Source organism: Oreochromis niloticus, linkage group LG22, assembly GCF_001858045.2.
Source record: "Oreochromis niloticus isolate F11D_XX linkage group LG22, O_niloticus_UMD_NMBU, whole genome shotgun sequence".
NCBI classification, from domain to species: domain Eukaryota; kingdom Metazoa; phylum Chordata; class Actinopteri; order Cichliformes; family Cichlidae; genus Oreochromis; species Oreochromis niloticus.
Genome location: NC_031985.2, coordinates 11,193,879 through 11,220,147, shown reverse-complemented (window position 1 = coordinate 11,220,147; position 26,269 = coordinate 11,193,879). Strand labels below are relative to the sequence as shown.

Below are 26,269 nucleotides of genomic sequence, written 5' to 3'. Positions count from 1 at the left end.
CTCTGTTTTTCAGTGGTTTTCCATATGATTCCATTTCCTGTTTTAACCCTAGGCTCTTCTCTAATCATTTCTCTTAAATCTGCCATTTTATTTCACAAATGTAATACTTACCCCCATCCACCAGATGTCACCCTTGTTCTCGCCTGTCCTCCTCAATGCTCCTCCTCAGTTACGCCCTCACGCTCAAATCCACCCCTCTGAGTTGGGCTGCTCACTCCTCCCAGTGTTGCCAACTTAGCGACTTTGTCGCTATATTTAGCGAGTTTTCAGACCCCTTAGTGACTTTTTTTCTAAAAAGCGACTAGCAACAAATCTGGCGACTTTTTGTGGTGTTATTGGAGACTTATTTATGACGACTTTTTGACGTGAAAGCGCGTATCGCTTTTACTCTCAACAAGCAGCGGGTGCTGCCGTGGGCACCTCGCCCGTTCCAAAGCGCTCACGGGTGGAGGATAGTCCTCCCCCAGCTGCTATCAGGGCAGGAGATGTTCACACCTATGCGTCCAAACTGCAAAAGAATCGCGCATAAGCGAAGCCGCTGCTCCACATTGACTGTAACGCAGTCAGTTCATCTTTTACTCTTATGCTGTTTTGTGGATCACAAGGTTTAAAACTACTTATAAACACACAAACAAAGTAACTCTTATTTCGGGTCACTTTTGCCGGTCCAAGCCGAGGAGCAGGGTTGGAATTGTGACATTAAAAAAAACAATAATTGCTAAAAGAAATTAAATTTGTAGTTCTAAATAAACTCTAAATGCATTTAGGATGTTTTTTATTCACTTTTGCCGTTTCTCAATTCTCTAGTACGTGAGTACGTACTCGCGTTCTCGGCGAGTACGTACTGGCCGAGAACGCACGGGAGTACGGACTTGCCGAGAACGTGAGTACGTACTCACGTACTTGAGAATTGAGAAACGGCCTTTGTCTGAGTTTCGGACGAAATGCATTCTGGGATATTTAGCTGTACCAAGTCCACACAAGTCACCACCGATGCATGCTTGATAAAACGGGCGGAGCGAGAACACATCCGGAACTTTTTCGCGTTCTCGGTTTGATGCGTACTTCGAATTGGAACAGTACTTGGTCTCCGACTGATGACGTATCATGAGTACACGAGAACGCAAGTACGCACAAGTACGCATATTGAGAAAGGCCCTTTATGTCTCTTCCACGATGTTATTTCTCTCTCCAACAACGTAGGTTACAATTACATTAGCATGACCAATTATGCAAATTAGGCGATGACGTCATTTAGCGACTTCTAGCGACTTTTAGGACAGCCAATAGCGATTTTCAATACTGAGGAGTTGGCAACACTGACTCCTCCTCCTTCTGTCAGTCTGCTTCACTCTGCTATGGGAGACACTTCCTTCTCCCACACACTCAACACACCACACAGAGCGCGTCTCGCTCTGCAAAACCCCAACACACAGTTTTAGACGCAAATTCAAATTTAAGCCTAATTTACTAACCCCAAATTTAACCCAAACAGTCCCTAGGTGCTACAGCGGCTAACGGACTCAGCTCGGAATTTTACCAGCGAACGAACTCAGCCCCACCGTCAGGCAGTGTGTCAACTGCAACGAATTATTTTAACTTTTATACACACTCACAATCTAAAGACACTGTAGCAGGAATCTGGAATCTCTGACTCAGAATCTAACCGGCTAAAGAACTTGGGCCCACACTCATACAGGCTGTAAACTGTGGGGAATTTAGCCACTCGATTTCAATCGAGACACGAGACGCAACCTCTCGCGCTTCGCACACACACACACACACACACAGCTTAGAAGCGCTGCTGCAGAGACTCTGCCTCTCTCCCCTCCGCGGCCCATACGTCCCTAGCGGAGTACGTGGGGGGGCCTATTCTCTTACGCAGTTCAACTGTGACGAGGATGCTCACACCTCGAATTAGCTATTCGGGGGTCCTCCACCTCCCCCAGGTCGCCAGCCTAGCTCCCGTCCCACAGGTCTCGCTTCACGTCCAAAGCGAGTGGGGCGAGCCACGCCTAAGGACAATTACTCTTACTCTCTTTCAGCCATTCTCGGCAACAACCAATTACTCGGCGTATTACACCTCAATTTAGTTGCTCTAACGCACTGGGAAGGATGATGCTCACACACTGCCTCTTTGTCTACTGCCGCAAATTGACACTGAGAATTAGACCAACTTGGCGAACAGACAATTTAGATAAACTCCAATATGCACACTTTGCTTTAACAGGCGGTGCTTACCTTTATTTTGAAATGACCCGGGTCTCTGTTCGCTTCGCTGGTCGAACCCCCATATCGCCCAATCTGTCTTCCCTTAGCCTCCTATTGGAATCCCGGCACAAGCCCCCAATTATTAATATCAACACTTCACTGAGTTCTTTTGATCCCTGATTATATGGCAGTTTTGATTAATATGAGTTTACTATAAGGCACAGTAATAATGCAATTCAGGTAAGACCATTCCAACAGGGTCCAGGAGTGTGGGGCTTGGGTGGGTTCCTTTTGGGGCTGCTGGTTGTCTTGTGCCTTTGGCCATGGTGCCTGGGTTGTGCTGGCCAGCGCCCTTCTTGGACTTCGGGTCTGTTTGCTGTCCCTCGGCTTCTGTGGCGTTCTGGGCCCTTCTCTCCCTTACTACGTCTGCTGGCTGACTTATACTTGATCTCCACGGTGGCTTTAGACACTGGTGTGGACTTTCATGCATGTTTTTCACACAGCACGCTGGTGGTCTTTGCATCATAAAGCCCAGAATCTGGGGCTTCTGGGCTTTATGATGCTTGTGTTCTGGTGATTTGGGCGAGCTTGATGGGGGTGGACTTGTTTTTACAGCACAAGTTTCCACACTACCCGGTGTTATCTATACTAGCGTACTCACCCTTGCCTGTATGTTTGGTTTCCATGTTTGATCAGTGTGCAGAGGTGTGGTTATTCTGAAGATTACTGGTACAACCTCAGAAACCTCACCCACACACACACCCACACACACACACACACACACACACACACACACACACACACACACACACAAAGAGGTGAAAAAAACAAGGAGGGCGCGGCTAATGATAAGATTTAGAGGCTGGGAGAGTGTCATGGGGCTTTCATGCTGCTCTGTGGGCACAGTGATCGAACCCTGAGCGATTGTTTATTTTTTCTGTTAATTTGTCATCCACCTGTTTGTCATAACCATATCCTGTGTTTAGTGTTTAATGAGCCATATTTGTGTTTGTCTTTCTTTGTAGTTTCTGTTTCAGAACGGTCGGCTGGAGAACATATTCAGTGATCTCATCTACGACAGGTTTTCCACTGAGTTGACCAAGATCCTTAAACCTTCAGTCACAGGCGGAGGTAAATTATCTTCAGCATCTTATTTTTTTCCTGTCTTTGATATTTTGATCAGGTCCATCAGCTGCCTGTTGTTTTCTGCAGGTTGTGTCCTGTCCTGTGTGGAGGAGCAGTTTCTGTGGGACTGTAAACAGCTGGGGGCGTACTCCCCCACTGTCCTGCTCAACACGCTGCTCTTCTTCTTCTGCAAGTACTTTGGCTTCACCACAGTCGAGCAGCACCGCCGGCTGTCCTTTGCGAACATCACACTCTGCACCAAAACCAGCAAGAGCAACACCAAGACCACCTTCTTACACTTCCACCCACCTACTTGTAGAAACCAGGAAGAGTCGGGTACCAAACGGCTGAGGGGCCAAATGAAGTTCATCTATAGTAAATTGTATGACAAGGTAGTTTACATTTTTACTTAAGTCTTGTTGTTGTGGTTTTTGTGTGTTCTTCAGACACGTATGATGTCCCAGCTAAGAAGTTTAAGAAAAACGAGTCTGAGGAGGATTTCCTGGAGATGATGGAGAACCAGGAGAACCCCCTTCGTTGTCCAGTCAGACTCTACGGGTTCTACCTCTCCAAGTGGTCAGTGTCGCTAACTCCTTAGGTATTTATGCCTATCACCCTTTATCTCCATCTATCAGCTGTGTTACTTCTCCTAGTTTGAGATTTGCTAACCCATTTAATGCATAAGAAACTGAAACAGTTCTGTATCAACACTAAAATGAGGTACAAAATGTATAAAATGTATTTACATTTAGAGCTCTCTAACTTTAATGACCTCAAATTATTATTAATGTTATTTTTTAAAAACACATTTTCTCCTATTTCATGTAGTCCAGCATCGCTGAGGCAGCGCAGCGATCTTTTCTACCTCCAGCCAGATCGGAGCTGCCTTCCCAGCAGCCCTCTGTGGTTCTCGCCCGCCCCGCTCAATGACAGCAGCGTGGAAGCCACGATCATCCGAATCCTTGCTGTCCGAGGGCTGCAGGAGGGGGCGAGAGAGGGTACATGTATGGCCCCGTAACCACTGGATGACCCATCATTTACACCTGATCAGGAGGACTCATTGTTTGAAGGACTGGTTTAATAAGTGCATCAAGATTGATTTAAGAATATATACACAGTAAAAACATCAGCATGATTCAGTGAAAGATGGCTGTTTAAAAACACACTGTTTATCAACAAGTGGCAGAAAGACACCAGATGTTTCCATCAGCAGCTGGCGGAAGCTAAAAATAGAGCTAAAAGAGACTTTAGAGATTACAGTTGAATTTAAAACTGTTTCTTAAACTGTAAATAAGAGTTTCATCATGCCAGCTCCATATGTCAATACTATATCACCAGTTTGCCTTGAATTTTGGCTGACCAGTCAGTCAGCAGGCGTGTGAAAGAAGAAACCTCCCAGCAATATTAAAATCTGAACAGAAACCCGTCGCACATCTGTGCCAGTGTTCCTGTCATAACTCGTTCCACATCAAGTTGTCAGCAATGTTTTGTTTTCTCTTCGTGCTGCTGATTGCGAGAGCTCTGCGTTGGTTAAAAGGCTGATCTGAACCCTGCAGACCAGCAACAAATGTCTCTGTTACTGTAAAAGTTCCCCTCAAGTTTCCAAAATTAAATGTGAACTCGTTGGTTTAAACTGTCTTTTGTCTCCCTTGAGTCTATTTACAGTCTAGAAAGTTTTTATATTATTTTAATAAAACAGGCAGAAAAAAGCTTTATTTTTTAGGCTTTAGATATATAACTCCTCTGTGAGGTCAGACACTGATGTAAATTCTTAAAAGTTACAACAACAACAACAAAAAAAAAGAGTTTCACTGGTGACATTGCAGTTTTAGCACATAATACATACATTAAAAAAAATAAAAAAATGAAAAAACCAATCATTAACATTTATTTCATTTTAAATTGTATATATATATCTTTTCATTAAAAATTTCTGAAAGGAAGCTTTAAAAGTTTGCAGCATTAGCTTTTGAAAAACGGCCTCATTGTGTCCTCTACTCCCACCTCTACTTCCTGAATTAAATTTAGTCACACAGAGGCACAGCTAGTTTCTCACAAATACTTCTATGAGTTACTTTGCAGGAAATATCAAACCAATACATTGGCCCCATGCTCGCACAGTCCTCTCCATCAGGATCTTCTCCAGTCAAATCATCTGGCTCATGAGAGAACCAAAATGTCAAACTAAGGGATGAAGAACAAAACGGGCATTAACTGTAAAAGCTAAACTTTGATTCTGAAAATGAACAAAAACAGTTTGACAATTTGTTCAGTGTTTTTTATATGCCACTATTGCATGTCATAAAATCTGGTTCCTCTGTAATTGTACTGAATCAAACCTTTCATTCAGCGGTGAGCCGTCCACCCACAACCATCTGCCCTCTACTGCTGAGTCTGTCAGTCCGATCCAGAAAAGGTCATCATAGCTCTTGATTTTTTGTTGAATAGCTATCCTCAAGAAACTCTAAATAGAAAAAAATGATTACGTTACTTTGTGAAACATTCAGTCCTGGGATGATGAAACATGAGGGTGAGAACATGAACCTGCAGCAGTGGTTTGTACCTGCTCCTCTTTGCTGTCTATCTTAACCAGGCCTTCTCCTTTAGCTCTACATTCATCTCTGCTCTCATTCCAGGATGATTTGCTTGTGGAGAAAAAATAGCACTTTCCTCCATGTTGCTTCCAGCCATCTTCACATTTATAACATGGATCATCTTTGAAGAGATTGCATCAAAGACTTCAGTCAGGTGGAAGAAAACATGTTTATGATTGCGTGATTTGGAGTCTGTCCTGCAGTTACAATCTAACGTACTGATTCTGTCAGTCCATCCTTGTTTCTTTAATCAGAGGATTGAAAAACCACATCAAAGACAAAATATAAAACTTACCCGTAGTTATATCAGGAGGTTGTGGGGTTGTAGGCGGTATCGTGTTGTACGATTGTGTTACTGTTATGAAAAAAATAAACAGATTTTCATAAAATTTCAGCAGAAACACAATTTGTTTTTAAAATTTGGCTATATATAGATGTGTGTGTCTTGCGCGCACACACACACATATGTATATATATGTATGTGTGTACATATATATATACATATATATACATATATATATATATATATATATATCTATATATATATATATGTGTATGTGTGTGTATGTTTTTGTGCATGCGCACTTTTTTTGTGATTTGGCGGCAGCAGGATCGGAGGATAAAAACAGATAAAAGACCATTTAAAACTTACGCATGTTTATTTCAGGAGGTTGTAGGGTTGTAGTTGGTATTGTGCTGCACGGTTCCGTTACTGGAATGAAAAAGAGATTAAAGAAAAATGAACTCCCTGGGTCCTGCAGCTACATATTTGTTTATTTGATCTCTTTCTGCAGATACATAAAGCATAAATAAATGTGTCAAGTTTAAAATTCATAACTTACTAATTTTTACTTTAGGCTCTGGACATGTGGGCTGCACTGTACTACATGGTTTGATTTCAGGCAATCTCTCTAAAACACAAACCCCACAAAACAAAACAAGTTGAAAACCAAACAAATTAAGAACAATAAGATAAAATAAAATAACAGTTATTCATCAGGATCAATCATAAGTATGGAACTATTTAAAATCTTAAAATGCTGGAAAAAAACAATAAGCAAAGTTTAATAATGATAATAATAATAATGATGATAATAATAATAATAATAATGTCTGTGTGTTGTGTGATTAAGTTCCAGAGGTCACAAACAAATAAAGGTTTATTACAATAAGCAGGAGTCTCATATTCTTACCCGAGACATCGGTTTGTACAGTTTTCTGCTTTAGCTCAAGGTTTCTGAGCATTTCCCTGGTTGTCAAAAGCTCAAACACTTATGAAAAAATAAAAATAAGATAAGAAAAAATAAAAATCATACAGTAATATTTTTTAAAATATTTTTCAGATACTTTACTCTTCGTAAAGTATATTTTTAAGCCCTTAAACATATAAATTATGCCAAAAACAATCAAGAAACATCTCTTCACCAAAGAGTAGAACACATTTATGTTTATGGTTGTGTCCAGCATCCAATTAATGAAACATGTCATTACTCAAGTTATCATGCTGTAAGTTTATGACAGTTTTTTTTAACTTTAATAAGTCAGTAACAGACTGTAATAAACTGACTATATGTTGCATAAGACACAGCGCTAGAAGCAAGGACTTGACGCTCATTGCCAGAGGAAAGAGGTGATAATACAGTAAAATAAAAAATACAGTATATCCTAAAATAAAATGTATTTATTTGCTAAAATTTATTAATGAAAATGCTGGACAAATTTGTCTTGAAGCCTATTAGAAGTTTTAAATAAAAGTATTTCATTTGATGCAGATGAATTAAAAAGTCATAAGTTATGTTTTTATTCACAATTTTATAGTAAACATTCTGATTCTCATTTAATTTACAATAAATCAGAAGTAAAGCTACACAAATAAAACTATAAACTCACAGAGATAAATTACCACGAGAGCCGATACCAGGAGAACACAGACAACCAGCACGGCCACTCTGAGCTTTAACGCATTGTTTGATTTTTCACGTTGAAAGTGAAGAGCTTCACCTGATTTAGAGGAGACAGAAAGTGAACACACAAGTACATAAACATTTAATAAATAGTTCTAACTCTAGTGCAGTTGAGCAAAGATGTAAAGATATGTCACTGTTTAATAGAATTCCAGTGTTTTCTGGTATAAAACCTTAGACACAGCTGGATTAGACTAAAGGGAAACCTGACACAGTGTATATTACATAACAATATCACTGACTTTTTTAAATGTTTTTCTTCATAAATGAGGTATTTCATATATTTGTATGACAAAATTGTAAGTAAGGGGTTAAGATATTTTAACTAAAAGAATATTGTTTTGTTCTATGAAAACAGCATTGTTCACAAAAAGAGTAGATATTTCTCCTCCCTGTTGACACATTAATGTTCTTACCTTCTATGTATTTCTGTGGACGGTTCATCATGCTGAAGCTTCAAGCTCCTGACTTCAGAGTTAGTCCACCTGTGTCTGAATCACAATAACAAAACAGCAAACTGGTGCAAATTATTTTAACCAATTCCTTCAATATTTACTGAAAATTTAGCATCAAGCTTCACCTCTGCGACCCTCACCTCAGGCTTTTCAAAGAGAAGTGAAACACACCTTTCACAGCTCTCTGTTAAAAAACAAACTTCCTGATGACTTTAAAGGATGGGGAGGAGGGTCTATCTACAGCGCAGCTCATCTATTATTAGATTCAAAGAGATAGAGCAGAAAAAAATATTAGTGCCAATGAAGCTTCTCAAACAGCAGTTAAAAAACCTGCTCAACAGTAATGAGCTGTACGAAAACTGATTTCAAACATGACAAATATGATCATTAACACATCAATAGTTGTGATTATTTATCTTAAACATTAAATGTAATAAAGTGTTTCATCTGATCAATCTAGTTAAATTGTATCAGTGTTATTCATGCATCTTTATGGGAAATGTTTCTATAAAGACAAAACAAAGCTGTTGGTCAGTCCTGACTAACTCTGTAAAATCACTGTTTGTTCTCATCATTAACCCCTGATGGTTCCATTTAATTTCACTTGAAAATATATAAAGTGGAACAGGACAGTAGTTACTGTATGTTTAACAATAAGAGTACACTTTATGGCTGTTTTTGAAAACATGTTTCTGTCTTGCTTAGCATTTGCTAAATATCTAATTTATTCCTAACACAGTGTAGCTTTGTGCAGCTACAAGCATGTCAAATGTTTTTGTCAATTACAGTTTCTCTCACTGTTTTCTCACAGCAGTGTCTCACAACGCCGAATGCGAGAAGCACAGCCACAGGAAACAAGACATTTTGTAATAAGTGACCACACATTAAAATATCACCTAATAGTGATGACAGTTGGTTCCTTCTTTTCTTCTGACTTTTTTTTTTCTTGGTTTAAGTGTTATTATATACACGGATGTGTCTCAAGTTTTATGCACAGATATTGTTTTATTCCTGCGTTGATTTAGCACCACACTGATATATCAGACCTTATATGTAGCTCTGTGGATGGTTCATCATCTTTTTGTGGTATTTATAGCTATTTCATAAAATTTAATAAAATGTGACACACACACACACACACACACACACACACACACACACACACACACACACACGCACACACACACACACACACACATCCAATACAGCCTCGCTTACTCTCTCTTATGTGCAGTATTACTGAGTGCAATTGATCTATGTATATTTTTACAATACAGATGTCCATATTTATATTCCTAGATTTTATGCTGTACTTTCTTTAGAGTGTATATTTGAACATTTTATTTTTACACGGCCCGTTATATTATATTTTTATTCTATTTTTTTGTTCTTTTTGATTGTTTTTTTCTTAATGTTTGCTGATCTTAACTTTGTACTGTCCACTTTCTGCTGTGACCAAGCAAATTTCCCACATCTTATCTTATCTTATCTTATCTTATCTTCGTGAAAGACAGATGAACATCGAGACTCACTTTAAATGTCTCTTTAAGATTTTTAGAAAAACATTTGTAAATTATTTTTTTTCACTGTTTTCTAGTGAAACAATTTCCCTTTACATTCTATAAGGTGAGGATTAGACTTTATCTGGACCCCGTCCTTCAATAACAGTTTTATTTTTCTTTAATTTAAAATTATGAAACTTTTTATTTTCGGTATCATCGAGGTCACTTAAGTTTTGCTGGTGCATTTTTCATTGGTGTGATTTAATGGAGGCAACATTTCAGATCTTGATTTGCTGAAATAACTTGCTTATGTGTGCCATCTGTTTATCTATTTCTAGGGGTTTTATTAATGTGCATTTATCTCTAAAAACATTTTATAGATGGATATTTTTTTATTATTTTAAACAGACTAAAACTAAATTTCAATAGACTCAAGGCTGGTAAAAAGTACATTGTTCACTATAATTTCTCAAACTGCACACCTACAGTTCAGAGTAATCGCCATGACTTTTTTGGCAGTTGTTTTTTATTGTTCACAATTATTTTATTGTTTACAATTATTTTAATACATTTTAGGTTTTATTTTATTTTTTTACTAAAAGTTTTTGAATGGAAGCTTTGCATCTTTGTGCCACTAGCTTTGTAAAAGTATCCTCCCTGTGTTCTCTGCTCAGCTTATTTTACAGTTTTTTATGAGAGAGCGCGACTGAGATCAGATTTGGGGAATTTGGAGGCCAAGTCAACACCTCAAACTCGTTGTTGTGCTCCTCAAGCCATTCCTGAAGTATTTTTGCTTTGTGGCAGGGCCCATTATCCTGCAGAGGCCACAGCTATCAGAGAATACGGTAAAGTAAGTAAAATTTTATTTATATAGCACCTTTCAAGATAAAAATCACAAAGTGAAAACATAAAAATAAAAATCAACCAAAAGCAATTTTAAAAAGATGAGTTTTCAGCTGTTTTTTAAAAGCCACCACTGAGTCCACAGATCTCAGGCTCAAAGGGAGAGAGTTCCACAGTCTGGGGGCCACAGTTAAAAAAGCTCTGTCGCCTTTTGTTTTCAGCCTCGTGTGTTGGACAGCCAGCAAGTCCTGATCACATGACCTCAGGGACCTACTGGGAATGTATGGATGTAGAAGTTCACTGATATATGTTGGTGCTTGTCCATGCAGAGCCCTGAAAGTCAAGGTCAAAACCTTAAAGTGGATTCTGAATTTCAAAGGGAGCCAGTGCAGCTGAATCAGCAGGGGTGTGACATGGGAGTACTTGGAGGACTTGGTCAGAATCTTTGCAGCAGCGTTCTGAACAACTTGTAGATGCTCCAAAGAGGCTTTACATAAACAAGTAAACAAAGAACTACAATCATCCAGACGAGATGAAACAAATGCATGAATGACAATTTCTAATTCGGAGCGCGATACAATGGGACTCAGCTTAGCAATGTTTCTCAAGTGATAAAAACAGGAGTGGACCAGAGATTTAACATGAGCGTCCAAAGTCAGAGCTGAGTCAATAGTAATACCAAGGTTCCTTATAGAAGGTTTGGCAAATGTAACAAGTGGACCCAAGTTTTCCATAACACTTGGTACAAATGTTTGTGGAGCACAAACAAGGACTTCAGTCTTCCCCTTGTTTAGTTGAAGAAAGTTTTCAGCCATCCAACCTCTAATGGAGTCTATGCACCTGTGCAAAATCTGTAGCCTGGAAACATCTTGCGGCTTAAAGGAGATATATAACTGAATATCATCTGCATAGCAGTGACACAAAATGTCCTTAAAAGTGCTCAATAAGTGCTGAAGAGGAAGTAAATACAACAAAAACAATAAAGGCCCCAAAACTGAACCTTGTGGCACACCATAGGCAAGAAAAGTAGAAGAGGAACTGTACTTAGAGGTAGCCACAGAAATGGATCGTTCATGCAAATAAGATTCGAACCAGTCCAAAGCAGCCCCTGATATACCCACCCAGTGTCTCAGCCTATCTAGCAGAATATGATGGTCCACAGTGTTGTGCAGGTAACTGACGCACATGCGCACAGGCCATCCATTTAACAGCAAATGACAGACCACCTTCTTCTAATACTTCTAATGCACAAACCATTTGTTTGTGCTTTTGGCAATGGGAGGGGTCAGCATAGGGACCCTGAATAGTTGTTGCTATGCAGCCCCATACACAGCAAACTACGATGCACTGTTCCTCCTTTATGGAAAATCAGATAGCTGCGGAAACCATAGCTGAATTAACCAAACAGGATACAACAACAAAGTTCACAAAAGAAACCACACGTTGAAGTGTTAGCGCCTCCTTTTCTTGTTTGTTTCTTCTTTGTTGAACTAAATATAACCAAATACACTGATATGTTAAAAGACTGAATGTGTACTATAGTTTGGTCTTAATTTATGTGGAGATAATATTGTTTTATCCTTACATACTTTTTTAACCTCTAAATATCAGTTTTGTTTTTCCGATTTGGCTATTTATCACCACATGAGTGTTCTTACCTTTTACATACCTCTGTGAACAGCTTGTCACACCCAAGCATCAACATCCTGACCTCAGTTAGTCCTTCTGTTTCTGTTTCTTTATTATTTATTTATATTTAATGTTTTGACAACCAGTAGAAAAACATCTCTTTGTTCTACCTGCAGGTATCGCCTCGAGTCTGAACACTCACTATAAAATCTTGCTCTTCTCTTAATTATTTTAGAAAGAAATGAAACTGCTTATTCAGCTCAGCAAATAAGCTCACCATATTTTATAGTTTGAACTGACTTTCATATACAGATTTGTGATGTCCAATCACTGCTGGTTTCTCACAAATAATTTTATGAGCTACTTTGTAGGATCTATCAGACTAACACATTGTGGCTGGAGCGTATCAAAACTTTTGTCAGTCCTGTCTTTACATTAAAATTAATTTATGTATCTATAAGTTTGTTCCTTTTTCTAATCATCAGAAGATACAAAAAAAATTAAACGTAAAATTTAATTTGTCAAAAAATGCAGGACGATTAGATCCAGATGCAGTTTGCAGTGAGAGAGTGGAGGTTAACCAAAAACGTGCTTTTATTGTGGATGACAATGTTCAGAACACAAACTTAACAAAATTCAAAAAAGCACTGGAGAAAAAAAAAGACACCAACACAATAACACGCAACGAACAAATGCAAAGTTACACAAGGTAATGAGGGAAGTGGAAACAGGAGGTAAACTAAAAACAGCTGAAAACAATAAAGGTGAACAGACAGGAAATCAGACTAGACAAAATGCACGCGAGACCAATTAAAACTGGAACTAAACAGAAACACTGAACATGAATGAACTTAAGACAGGACAAAGAGAAGAAGGGAAACTGAGAGATCAAATAAATTCTAATACAAGTAAAAGCTGGAACTAAGAGCTAAACACTCAAAATACTAAAGAAATACATGAATATAACTGAAATACTTTACTGCATGAGTTATAACAACCTCAATCAGGATTTTGTTCTTAAATATTTGTATTCATCTTTAGGCATGGAAAAAAAAAGACTTTTGAACTTTATTTTTAAAAAACCTTTTCAAAAGAGTATTTTTACATGTCGACTTAGGTGGATAACGTCACCTTTGGAGTGGGTGGCAGGGTATGGAGTGACACATCAGTGTCCAATGTAGTGGTTTATGTGCAAGTATACCATCAATACTGACACAAATATAAGAAAACAGCCTTTGAATAGCTGTTCACTGTAGTGACCACTATGCGTGAAAGGGGTTAAAGTAATAAGTGATAATCAATCATTCAGCAAGTTCAATTCAGACCTTGGAAAAGTGTCACACAAAAACGTTTGAGTTTGGAGTTTAACTGGAGACAAAATGTTTGGTACTGTATTGTATTAACCAAAAACATTTGAGCAGGCTGTGGCTGCATGCAGGAAAACAGCGTGAAGTCCAATATTTGAAAAAACAAACATTTGTCTTGTAGGTTTTCTTCATTTTTTCCAGTTAAACTTAATCAGAACACTGAAGCTATAAGTCAGCCATGATGTTTGCGCACAGTATTAAATTATTTTACTGTAAACATTCTCTTCCTCTTATTTATGGTAAATCAGATAGTTGTGTCAAATGCTGCTGCATTAACCAAACAGGAAACATGACACACTGTGTATCAGACAACAACATGGTTGACTGAGGTAACCACACGTTAAGTTATCACATAATCTTAAATAAGCACGGAAGGAGGTAGCCCCTCCCTTTCTTTTGTGTTTCATCTTTGTTGGACTAAATTTTATCAGATAGAGAACATTGTAAACTCATATGCCAAAACACTGAATGCAAAATAACTTCCTGTTAACTTTCAAAGGCTGGGAGTTCAGCTTGAATAACAACTTTGATTTCCTTTGTTTTCAGCATCACTGAGGTCATTTAAGACCTTGATGGTGCTGACTTGCTGCACCCCTCTGTTCCATCTCTGTCTGTCTGTTTGCTTTTTTAAAAATTCACTGATGTACATTTGTTTTTTTTAAACAAATATTATCGTATTATATAATATTTGTTTTATTAAATATCATAATATTTGAAACACCATAGAGAAGTAAACACAATTTTAGAGTTACAGTTTAGAGTTTTTGTAGTAGTTTTTAGACACACACAACTCTGGAAATGAATACACTATGAGACATTAAAAACACAACAATATTTTTGTATATATTTGATAAGATATATTACAAATATTTTTTAATGGAGTATGGAAGATCACACACACATTGCAGACATCAGAAGTTTTGAGTTTCACAGTTTGACCTCCTTTAACATCAGTAGTGTGCGTGTCTAGTATTGACTGCTAGGAGTGCCTGGACCCTGTTGGGCCTTGAGGTCACCACTTTGTTGATCCTCTAAAGAATCTGATCCCACATAGCCGGTACTGTATGTTGTTGCACATGGTGAATACTGGGTGGGTGATCATACTGGCCAATGTGCAAAACCAGAATGTCCTGAAGGTGCATAATAGGATTCATTTTAGGTGAGTAAGGAGGCCGGTCTAATGGCTCATTATCGTTTAAGCTGGGAATACAGTGTGCGATTTTTTTCAGTCGCGTTATTCACCTTCTGCTCAAACTGCACGATTGGCTCGCAGGGGTTAGAAGTTCATAAGTCACGATGCACATTGTGTGCCCAGCATTGTTGTAGGGCCGTGTGAAGTAAACTAAAATATTGTTCCTGTGTATTTTCATATGTCTTATTTAATATTTATTAGGTAAATTTTCACAGTATTTAAACCTTGTGTTCAGTGGTGAGCCATAAATCTACAACTATCTTCTCTTTTCTGCAGATTCTGTCAGTTCTTCTCAAATGTCACAAAGGAGTCAAAATATTATATCTCACAGATATCATATCATCATTCTACAACTATCTGAAAGATTTTTCAAACATTCTTGAACATTTGAGTAAAATGTTTTCTTGGAAAAAAAAGTGCCAGTGTTATGGGGAAGTTCCAAGGGAACATTCAGGGAATGTTCTATGAGTGTTTGATGAGGGTTGACTGAATGCTCAATCCACCCCCACTAAAAAAATAAAAAATAAAAAAAATATTAGCATAGCTTATTTATCTATTAATCTCTCTGAGTAGTACATCCTTTTTTATTTCTGCCTAACACAACAAAAGGAGGACAGCACCACCTTGTGGCACTATTCTGCCACTGTAATTGACAAAGAGGCATACAACTACATCTACTGTGATGTCATGTCAAAAACTGCATGTTCAAGTATTTAATACCACTTTTTAAGACAGAATGAGATGGTGGGTCACTGTGGTGTGCAGTCTGGCCTCAGTCCAGCACAAGAGGGAAGAAGAGAGCATTTTTTTCTTTTATATATTCTGTGATCATGACCTCCTGTCATTCATATTGAATGATTGGAAGTCAGTGGGAAAAATGGAAGTCAAATTGGAAAGATTGAAAGTCAGCCACCTCCTCTTCCTGTGTCTCCACTGCTCTTTCAGTGTCCTCTCCTTCTTTTTTGCAGAGGAAACAACGCTTCCTCACGCCTCAGAATACTGCTCTGGGGTGAGTGACAACAACCTTTCTCCTTATTATCTCCCCAAGCTGGAGAAAATGAAAAGAAAGACTGTTGACGTTTCCCAGCCTGCTAACCCAGAAACTCTTAACTCTTAATTATGGTCATTACATTTGCCTTTTTTGAGTCCTTTACAAAGACTGTTTATTATGTCCCCTAGCTCTCCAAATCTGAGGCTGTTGGATGTGCTGCTAACCTGGTTTTGCCAAAGAATGAAACTCTGTAACAGCATACCCCAGAGACTTAGTTTGAGGCCCCAGCCAACCCTGGGCACCCTGAGGGCCGTGGACCAGTGCCGCCTACTGCATCAACTGGGGGCTCAGCCAAGCCGCCCCAGCCTCCTGTGTCAGCTGGTTTCCCGGTGTCCTCTGAGTTCTCAACGCTGCCACCTGCTGTGGGCTCCACACTGCTAGCGTCTTTGTTTGAGCCTATGCCTGCTCTCTTTTGCTGAGAATCAGCCAGCACCAGAGCCTGCTGTGTGCCCTGCGCAGCCCCAACCTGAGCCAGAGTTCAGTGGGGCCATATTTTTGGTCTTATAGTCACAAACAGATTTGAAATCAATTAATCAATGCACACTCTTGTACATGCGCATTCGAATGTGCACATGAAAATGGTCGCATGACACCCAATGCACACAATCACCACTCTGGTTCTTCTCATCAGTGCAGGTGAAACCTTAACTTTCTATGACTGGGGAGGATGGGGTAAAAAAAACCTCTCAGTGGTATTTAAACATACCTAAATAATTTTCAGCACTTTCAAAATTTTTTGTACATACATAAATCTGTATATCTGCTGTGTATATACACATATGAAAAAAATGGCGCCTTTAAAACTTGACTTTTAATTCCTACAGTAAAACCCATCACCCATGCTGAAAACCTATTTCATGTGTTCACTTCTAGGCTGGAAATTGTAATCCATTATTATCATGTTCTTCTTAAAGCTCACTGAAAAGCCTTCATTTGATCCAGAATGCTGCAGTGAGAGTACTGATGAAGTAGAAAAATATGCCTTATTTTCCATATTAGCTTCATTTTATCCCTCCCTTGGACTCTGCAGACAGGGGCCTCTGCCAGTAGTCTTTGGTTAAATCCAGAGTTGTGAAAAAAATAGGAGTGCCTAACTGGTCCATCAGCTCGTTGGCGTGGGGAATGGGATAAGCATCAAATCTCATTTACCTTGCGGTAGTAGACACAGAACTGTATAGACCCATTTTTCTTCATCACAAGAACTATGGGGCTACACCACGCCCTGTGTAACTCTTTTATTACCCCCATTTTCAGCATTTTAGCCAATTCTCTCTGAACAATTTTATCTCTGAACAATTTCCCACAGGCACAGCCCTACAGACCCTACAGTTTAGACCAGGGGTCTCCATCTCCATGTCCAGTTCTTGAGAACTATTGTCCTGCAGCTTTTAGAAGCATCCCTACTCCAACAAAGCGGAATCAAATTGTTGAATTAGCTCTTCAGCATGCCATCAAGTTTGGCAAAGGCCTGATAACAAGCCATTCATTTGATTCAGGTGTATTGAAACAAGGATGCATCCTAAAGCTGCAGACAGTAGCTCTCCAGAACTGGAGTTGGAGACCCCTGGTCTAGACCCTCTGTTGTACAGGCGCTGCTGGGCCTGCAGCAAATTTTCTTGTGACAACATACCCAAAGTTGGTAGCTTTGCTATCAGGTCCACAAGGTATTGAGTCTCATTTTTTGCTGACCTTGGACCTTCCTTCTAGTTTTCTCTAAATAGGTCCTACAACCCTTGCGGTCTCCGGCCAAACATTAACTCAAAGGGAGAAAATCCCATCGAGGCCTGGGGAACCTCCCGCATTGCACACACACTCTTTGCAGAATAGATGCGCAGCAGCACTGCTTCGGGATGTTGCATTGCATAATCTACCAGCACTAATACAAGGCGATATCCCCGTGGAGTCTGGTGAAATAGTCTGATGAGGTCCATGCTAGTGTGCTCAAACGGGACCTTCATTAATAGTAATGGGTGCAAATTTTCACATCCGTTCGAATGCCTGACCAATAAAATTTGGCCATTATTTGCTCCAGAGTTTTATTATATCCCATACACCTCGCCATGGAAAATCAATTCCCGGGGGCTTTTTGGCACCAACAACTGAGTGTGTTCCTCTTCCGTGCAAGTATCATGACTCACTCGATGCAGGCCAACTCTGATCAATACGAAATGCAGGTAGGTAATGGGTAAATGGTCACATGGTGCATTGGGATGCACCATGTGACCATCAATTTTTATTATATGGTTAAAGGTGAGGGGTTGAAGACCACCACAATGAAACCAACCAATTTACATTAAATCAACCAATTCTGCATAAAAGAGTGGTCAAATATCAAACCAGAATTATGACAGAAGCTTGTTGATGGCTACCATAATTATCTGGCTGAGGTTTAACTTGCTAAGGGACATTTAACCAAATATTAGTAGAGGGGTGTATGCATATTTGAGCCTAAATGTATACTTTTGAGCCTGTGCGGATTCGAGAAAATCCAGGTGTAGTACTTTTCTTTTATATTTATATACAAAACATATCCAGTTTCAAAAAATGGGCAGCAGGAAAAGGTATAATGACACCCCTATAACTTCACACCACAGAGAAACAGACTGAACCTGTTTTGTTTCACTTTATAACAGAGGAAATTATTTATGTAAATTCTTAAAAGTTGTTAAATAAAAAGAAAAAAGAAGGCTGGTGATGTTGCTGTTTTAGCACATAATACATGAATAAGAAAATCAGACAGAATAATTATTACAATTTAGTTCATTATAAACAGTGTATATAATATTTTTTTCATTAAACATTTCTGGATGTCTTTAAATGTTTGCAGCATTTGCTTTAGAAAAGCCTCATGTATCGTCTGCTCATACTGTTGTTCCTGAACTGAATTTTAGGCACACAGAATCAAAGCTGGTTTCTCACAAATACTTCTTTGTGGTACTTTGCAGGAATTATCAAACCAATACATTGGCCCCATCCCCACACAGTCGTCTCCATCGGGATCTTCTCCACTTAAATCATCTGCCTCTTGATCCTTCCAAAATGTCAACCTAAGGGATGAAGAACAAAAAGAGCAGCCACAGTAAAACCTGATAACTTTGATTCTGATTTGATTTTTTTTATGCCACTACTGCATGTCATCAAAATTTGTCTCCTCTTTCCTGCTGTTTGTGTTTCTTTTATCTCTTCTGTTTCTGCTTACCTCCTCACTGTCACCCAAATGTCGCTAATAGACTGTCTGATTGTTGGATATCTTAGTGTCTTTTCCTTACACTATAAAGCACCTTTAAGGTAGTTGTTATTGTGAATATATACATATACATATCAATATCTATCTATCTATCTATATCTATATATATATGTATATGAAATGTAATATATAATATCATGTAATTGATTGAATCAAACCTTTCGTTCAGGGGTGAGCCATCCACCCACAACCATTTGCCCTCTTCTGCTGAGTCTGTCAGGCCAATCCAGAAAAGGTCGTCGTATCCTGCAATTTTTTGTTGAACATTTTTCCCCAAGAAGCTCTAAATGGAAAAAAATGATTCAATTATTTTGTAAAACTTTCTGTTCTGGGATGATGAAACATGAGGGTGAGAACATGAACCTGCAGCAGTGTTTAATACCTGCTCCTCACTGCTGTCTATCTTGACCAGGCCTCCTCCTTTAGTGCTACATTCAGTTTTGCTCTGATCCCAGGATGATTTTCTTGTGGAGAAATAATAGCACTTTCCTCCATGTTGCTCCCAGCCATCTTCACATTTGTAATATGGTTCAACTTTGAAGAGATTACATCAAAGACAGGCAGGTGGAAGAAATCACGTTTACGGTTTTAAGTATGAAAGTATTTCCTGCTTTGGATGTTGTGAAAAAAAAAAACAATGAGCAAAGTTTAATAATACTAATATTTTGTGTTGTGTGATTAAATTCCAGAGGTCACAAACAAATAAAGGTTTAGTACAATAAGCAGGAGTCTCATATTCTTACCTGTGACATCAGTTTTTACAGTTACCTGCTTCAGTTCAAGGTTTCTGAGCATTTCCCTGGTTTTCAAAAGCTCAAACACTTATAAAAAAATGCAAAAAAGAAAAAAATGCAAATCAGTCAGTAACATTTTTGGTTCCATCTGCATTTAAGTTTGCAGAGTCTATAGCCAAGAAGAAGATCTTTGTTACTAGAACCTCTCTTATGTCAGTAAACTTGTCCCAATTTTGATCACATTTGAGGAGGTTTTGGTAGCATGCAGGTAAAAAAATATATCCATATAAACAGAGAGTAGAGTAACTTGGCTCAGAACTGAACGCACAGCAAAACCATTTAAAAATTGTTTCATGATAAAACTGTAAAATTATGTTTTTAAATGCTTTATTTCTAATTGAAAATAGCTGTTATATATATGCCAATACTAAAAAAGTCATATATTTAATTTGTTTAAAAACAAATGTCAGACATTCTTCTTCCACCAACGGCGACAGTGCAGCACACTAAGACTCATAAAGAAGAATATCTGAGCTGCAGTTTAATTATGATTTTTTATTTTTAGGCTACAAATAAAAATAATTAATTACATATATTTAACATATGAATTACAAAAAACCCATTGTGTTAAAAAGCATAGTTCCACCTCAGAGTAAAACACATTTATGAATGACTTTCCCATACATCCAATTTATTAATGATGTTATAATTCATGTCATGTTAAGATTTTATTAACCTTAATAAATAAAAAATTAACTGTAATAAAGTGCACGTGTTGCTTAAGACAGAGCGCTAGAAGCAAGGACTTGACGCTGATTGTTATAGAAAAGCAGGTGATTGTATAGCTCACTGGACTTTAACAGCTAAATTACTGTTAAAATTTATTTTCTTTTCAATTAAAATTCTGGACAAAATTTGTCCTGAAGCCTGGATTTTAAAATAAAAGGATTTCATATGATGCAGATTAATTAAAAAGTCATAAGTTAAGTTTTTCTTCACAATTTTATTGTAAACATTCTGATTGTCAATCAATTTACGGTAGATCAGACACTTATTTTAAGTAAAGCTACATGAATAAAACTACAAACTCACAGAGATAAGTTACCACGAGAGCCGATACCAGGAGAACACAGACAACCAGCACGGCCACTCTGAGCTTTAACGCATTGTTTGATTTCTCATGTTGAGAGTGAAGAGCTTCACCTGATTCAGAGGAGACAGAAAGTGAACACACAAGTACATAAACGTTTAATAAATAGTTCTAACTCAAGTGCATCTGAGGACACATGTAAAGATATGTGTTTGTGTTTGTCATGTTTAAAATGATTTTTTTTTTTTAAACAGGTGAGAATCAGAGCTGGATTAGACCAACGAGAAACATGACACAGTTTATATTACAGAACAATATGGTTGACTTTCTTATTCTTTTTCTTCATAAATGAGGTTTTTATATTTTCCTATGATAAAACCCAGAATACAGGCTAAAGATATTTCACCTAAAAGAGTATTGTTTAATTTCAGAACATGTTACGTTGTATGAAAACAGCATTGTTCATAAAAAGTGTAGATTTTTCTCCTCCCTGTTGGTTTACCACCACATTAATGTTCTTACCTTCTATGTATTTCTGTGGACGGCTCATCATGCTGAAACTTCAAGCTCCTGACTTCAGAGTTAGTCCAACTTTGTCTGAATCACAATAACAAAACAGCAAACTGGTGCTAATCATCTAATCAATTCCTTAAATATCTATAGAAAATTTAGCATCAAGATTCACCTCTGCGACCCTCACATCAAGCTTTTCAAAAAGAAGTGAAACACAACACCTTTCACAGCTCTCTGTTAAAAAAAAAAAAACTTCCTGGTGACTTTAAAGGATGAGGAGGAGGGTCTATCTACAGCGCAGCTCATCTATTTCAAGACAAATTCAAATAGATACTAGAGCAGAAAATAATATTAGTGCCAATGAAGCTTCTCAAACAGCAGTTATAAAACCTGCTCAACACTAATGAGCTGTACGAAAACTCATTTCAAGCATGACAAATATGATCATTAACACATCAATAATTATGTTTTATGTTAATTATGTTTATTTACCTTAAACATTGAAATGTTTCATTTGATAAATCTGGTTAAATTGTATCAGTGGTATTCACCCATCTTTTATTTTTCTATAAAGACAGAAAAAAACAGAAAGACAAAACAAAGCTGTTGGTCAGTCCTGACTAACTCTGTAAAATCACTGTTTGTTCTCATCAACTTTGTTACCTGTGATCTCATCATTAACCCCTGATGGTTTCATTTAATTTCACTTGAAAATATATAAAGTGGAACAGGACAGTAGTTACTGTATGTTTAACAATAAGAGTACATTTTATAGCTGTTTTTGAAAACATGTTTCTGTCTTGCTTGTTTAGCACTATACACACATTTAATATATTCCTAACACACTGTAGTGTTGTGCAGCTGCAAGGACATTAAATGTGTTTTTCAAGTATTACAATTTTTCTCACATTATCGCATAGCAGTTTCTCACTATGCCAAACCACAGCCACAGGAAACAAGACCTTTTATAGATAAAGACCAGATGTGAAAATATCACCTAATCTAACAGGTGGTTCCTCCTTTTTTTTCTTTCTTCTTTTTTGGGTTAAATGTTATCACATTCACTGCTATGTCGAAAAATTGAATGTGGCTTTAAGTTTTAGGTTCAGGTATTGTTTTATTCCTGCATTAATTTAACACCACACTGATATTCATACCTTATGTGTAGCTCTGTGGACGGCTCATCATGCAGATGTGATATCATTAAAATATATTTATTCTCCAAATATTCATGTTTTGAGCTTCAGAAAAATGGCAGAAAAACATCTTTTTGTGGTATTCTTAAATATTTCATGAAAGTCTAGTAGACAGTCTCTTTAAAAAACATTTATTTAGTAAATAATGTAATAAATGTTTTTACTTTTTTCTAATAAATTAACTTCCTGTTAAATTTAATAGGATGAGGATGTTTCAGTAACAGTTTTTTTTCTGTCATTTAAAAAGGTGAAATTAATTATTTTCAGTATCATTGAGGTCACCTAAGCTATGCTAGTCCCATATTTAGATCTCAAATGCTGATTTATTTAAATAACTTGCTCATCTGTGCTATCTGTGTATCTTTTGGGGGGAGTTTTGAATGTTTTATTAATATGTATTTGTCCCTTATTTTTTAAAATAGATGTATGTTTTTCATTATTATTATTTTAGACACGCCACATCTTTAATTTCAATAGATTTCTCAAACTGCACATCTACAGCTCACAGTTGTATCCATGACTTTTCTGGAAGTTTGCATACACAGTTTACAAATATTGTTCACAATTATTTTATGATATTTTATTTTTTATTAAACAGTTTTGGAAGGAAGGTTTAAATGTACTACTCAGCTTATTTTACAGTTTCAACTGACTTTTAGACACATACAGATTTATGATGTCCAATCACTGCTGGTTTACCACAAATACTTCCTTTTTGAGACTTTTTAAATTTGCAAAAAGCATTTTTTTCCAGACTGAGGGTTGAAGTGACTGCTCAAATCTGAATAAAGCTCCCTCTTTTTCAGGTTCCTGTTGATTTATCACCACATTAATGTTCGTACCTTGTATGAAGCTCTGTGGATGGCTCATATTGCAGAAGCTTTAATATCCTGACTTCAAAGGTAGTCCAGATGTTTCTGCACCACAAAACATTTATTCTGTAAACATTCATGTTTAAATTACGCTTTGACAAACAGCAGAAAAAAATGTCTTTGCATTATTTAAAATAGATTCTTCAAAAGTCTTCATCATCACTTCATTTTAAAAAGTAGTCTTATTTTTTATTTTATTTAACATTTGCTGCCCAACTGGTGTGACAGCTCAAGGCATGAGCTCCACTAGACCCCTGAAAATTTGCTGTGGTCCCTGTCACCAAGATGGTAACAACAGCTAAATTGGGAGGCGGAGCCTCCATGAATTGGACTTAATGGTCCAGCACATCCCACAAATGCTTGATTAAATTGAGATCTGGGGAATTCGGAGGCCACGTCCACCTCAAATTCATTTTTGTGCTTTTAAAACCACTGCTGAACTATTTTGGCTTTGTATCAGGGCACATTATCCTGTAGAAAGAAGTCACAGAAGTTTCATTAAAGGGTGTACATGGTCTGCAGCAGTGCTTAGGTAGGTGGTATGTGTCACAGTAACACCCACATGGATGGCGGGAGCCACGGTGTCCCAGTAGAACATTGCCCAAAGCATCACACTGCCTCTGCTGGTTTGTATTCTTCCCATAGTGAATCCTGGTGCCACATGTTCCCCAGGTAAGCGATGCACTTGATGTAAAAGAAAATGTGATTCATCAGTCACCTTTTTCCAGTGCTCTGTGGTCCAGTTTTGAAGCTCACATACCCATTGTTGGTGCTTTAAGTGGATAGCGATCAGCATGGGTACCCTGACCGGTCTGTGACTATCCAGACCCACACACAACACACTGCAATGCACTCAGTATTCTGACACCTTACTATCAGAACCAGCATGCATCCTACAAGAGCTGCAGTTTGGGGATATAGTCATCTAGCCATCTTGCCCATTTTTCCTGCTTCTAAATGCATGTTGTCATGTGTCAGTTGACCACCTCTCTGGTCATAATATTATGCGTGATCAGTGCACATTCCCTTTAAACATGGACACAACATCCTTCAACGTATTTTTCCTCGTGAGCCAGATGGTCGACTTAGTCACACGAAACAAAAACTGAGTGTCTTCCTTCCTCCTAAGTACACTGGTCCCAGCGTCTCAGGTCTCAACAGGAAAAAAACAAACAACAAAAACCCTGATCCTCCCACACAGAACCTTAAGTTTTAAAACATGCATGACAGAATAGTTTCCCTGAGTGCAAAAACAAGAGGATATACCCTCATCCTTCCGTACCAGTTCTAAGGCAGTAGGTATGCAACATTGTCTTAAGAGTTTGGTGGAAGTACTCTAGTGCCTCCTGGCTTTATGGATGATATGCACTAAAGACTTGATGCTTCACAGCCAGGAGCTTCAGTATCTAATCAAATACTTCAGACATAAAGTCAGTACCTTGGTCTGTTTGAGTAATCTTGGGCAAACCAAAAGTGGGACCAAATGTTTACTAGTATATATAGAAACTATTAGTATATATAGAAAGATTGTTACTGTAATCTATTGTTTTTTTCTAGGAAACATGGAATGTGGGATGAATCTTCAAGGAGATCACTTAAATGAACAGCTGCAGTATTGTCAATTTTCCCAATGTCATTTGGGCCAATGAATCTTTGACTTAGTTGCATAGAAATAAATTTCTCTGGTATAGAGCCAACCTTTCTGACCCAAACTATTCTGTGAGGCCGGAGACTTCAGCTGATCAGCCAAACTCCAATTCTTCTCAGATGTTTGGAGGCGCGCTGCGTTGGTTTGTCTACAAAAATGGCAGCAACGTCGGACATGATGCTGGATGCAGATACAGCCACTTCTCTTTCTATTAAAGGGGATAATGCTGGTTGATAACCCAGAAAGGCCTCAAAGGAAGGCAGTCTGGTTGCGGATGAAGTGAGTGTGTTGTGTGCATACTTTATCCAAGGGAGCTGTGAACACGAAGCAGGATTAGTAGAAACAACGCAGCAGAAAGCACCTCAACTTTTTGATTGACCTTCTCAGTTTGACCCTTAGACTGTGAGTGAAATCCAAAAGACGACTGACTTTTCCTTCCAAAGCCCCAAGAAAAACCTTATTTGCAATATAAACTGGGGTCGGAGACTGGAGTCTATGTCTACAGGAATATCATGGAGCTAGAAAACACGTTTAATCATTAGTAGCGCTGCAACGACTAGTCGAGTAATTTGAATAATTCGTTTATAAATATCTTTGCTTCGATGCTTCTTTTAAAGCACGGCAGATGTGTTAAACGATGTAAACACGAGTGCTTCACCCACATTTGCGACTAAAAACAGACGTGCAATGCAAACATGTGAATAAAAAGTCTGACAACAATAAGCCCACACAGCCTGCACATTTAAACAAAAACACTGATAACACAACGATGATGGGTTATGGCAGTGACGATGACGCTGGCACAGCTAAACGTGGAGCCGGAGTCTGTTTACACACCGTGAAGAGCAAAGAGGCGGACCCTTACCGAGACGCTGAGCTCAGGCTGAGTGAAAGAAAACGTGTTTTTAGCGTCCAAAACAGCAGCGCTGTTCCTGTAATCATCATTTAAATCTTTACTGGGGAAAACCGAGCGTGAGTCCTTCATCAAAGCGCCTGATCAGCACACTCCGACGCGAAGAAACTTTACACTGCTCCA

General features: G+C 38.1%; 2 protein-coding genes across 7 annotated transcripts in view; one reads left to right on the top strand and one right to left on the bottom strand.

Annotated features, from left to right (window-relative positions):
• LOC109196492 (zinc finger MYM-type protein 4) overlaps positions 1-4,974 on the top strand; it is a 196,862-nt gene extending 191,888 nt beyond the window's left edge. Inside the window, exons 11-14 of the mRNA XM_019350532.2 lie at positions 3,237-3,342; positions 3,424-3,672; positions 3,783-3,912; positions 4,165-4,974. Coding sequence (XP_019206077.1) covers positions 3,237-3,342; positions 3,424-3,672; positions 3,783-3,912; positions 4,165-4,354 — 675 coding nt within the window. The 3' untranslated portion in view covers positions 4,355-4,974. The remainder of the gene's footprint in view (positions 1-3,236; positions 3,343-3,423; positions 3,673-3,782; positions 3,913-4,164) is intronic.
• LOC102079139 (C-type lectin domain family 4 member M) overlaps positions 4,786-26,269 on the bottom strand; it is a 66,647-nt gene continuing 45,163 nt past the window's right edge. The window contains exons 1-12 of one of the 6 annotated variants that reach the window (XM_025902253.1): positions 26,099-26,235; positions 23,556-23,630; positions 21,690-21,751; positions 21,527-21,601; positions 21,007-21,117; positions 19,924-20,001; positions 6,773-6,841; positions 6,583-6,642; positions 6,226-6,285; positions 5,900-6,051; positions 5,676-5,800; positions 4,786-5,520 (exon numbers count right to left, since the gene is read on the bottom strand). In XM_025902253.1, coding sequence (XP_025758038.1) covers positions 5,361-5,520; positions 5,676-5,800; positions 5,900-6,051; positions 6,226-6,285; positions 6,583-6,642; positions 6,773-6,841; positions 19,924-20,001; positions 21,007-21,117; positions 21,527-21,557 — 846 coding nt within the window. In that variant the 5' untranslated portion in view covers positions 21,558-21,601; positions 21,690-21,751; positions 23,556-23,630; positions 26,099-26,235 and the 3' untranslated portion in view covers positions 4,786-5,360. The other 5 variants (XM_019350540.2, XM_005478420.4, XM_005478421.4 and 2 more) reach the window with 5 other exon arrangements.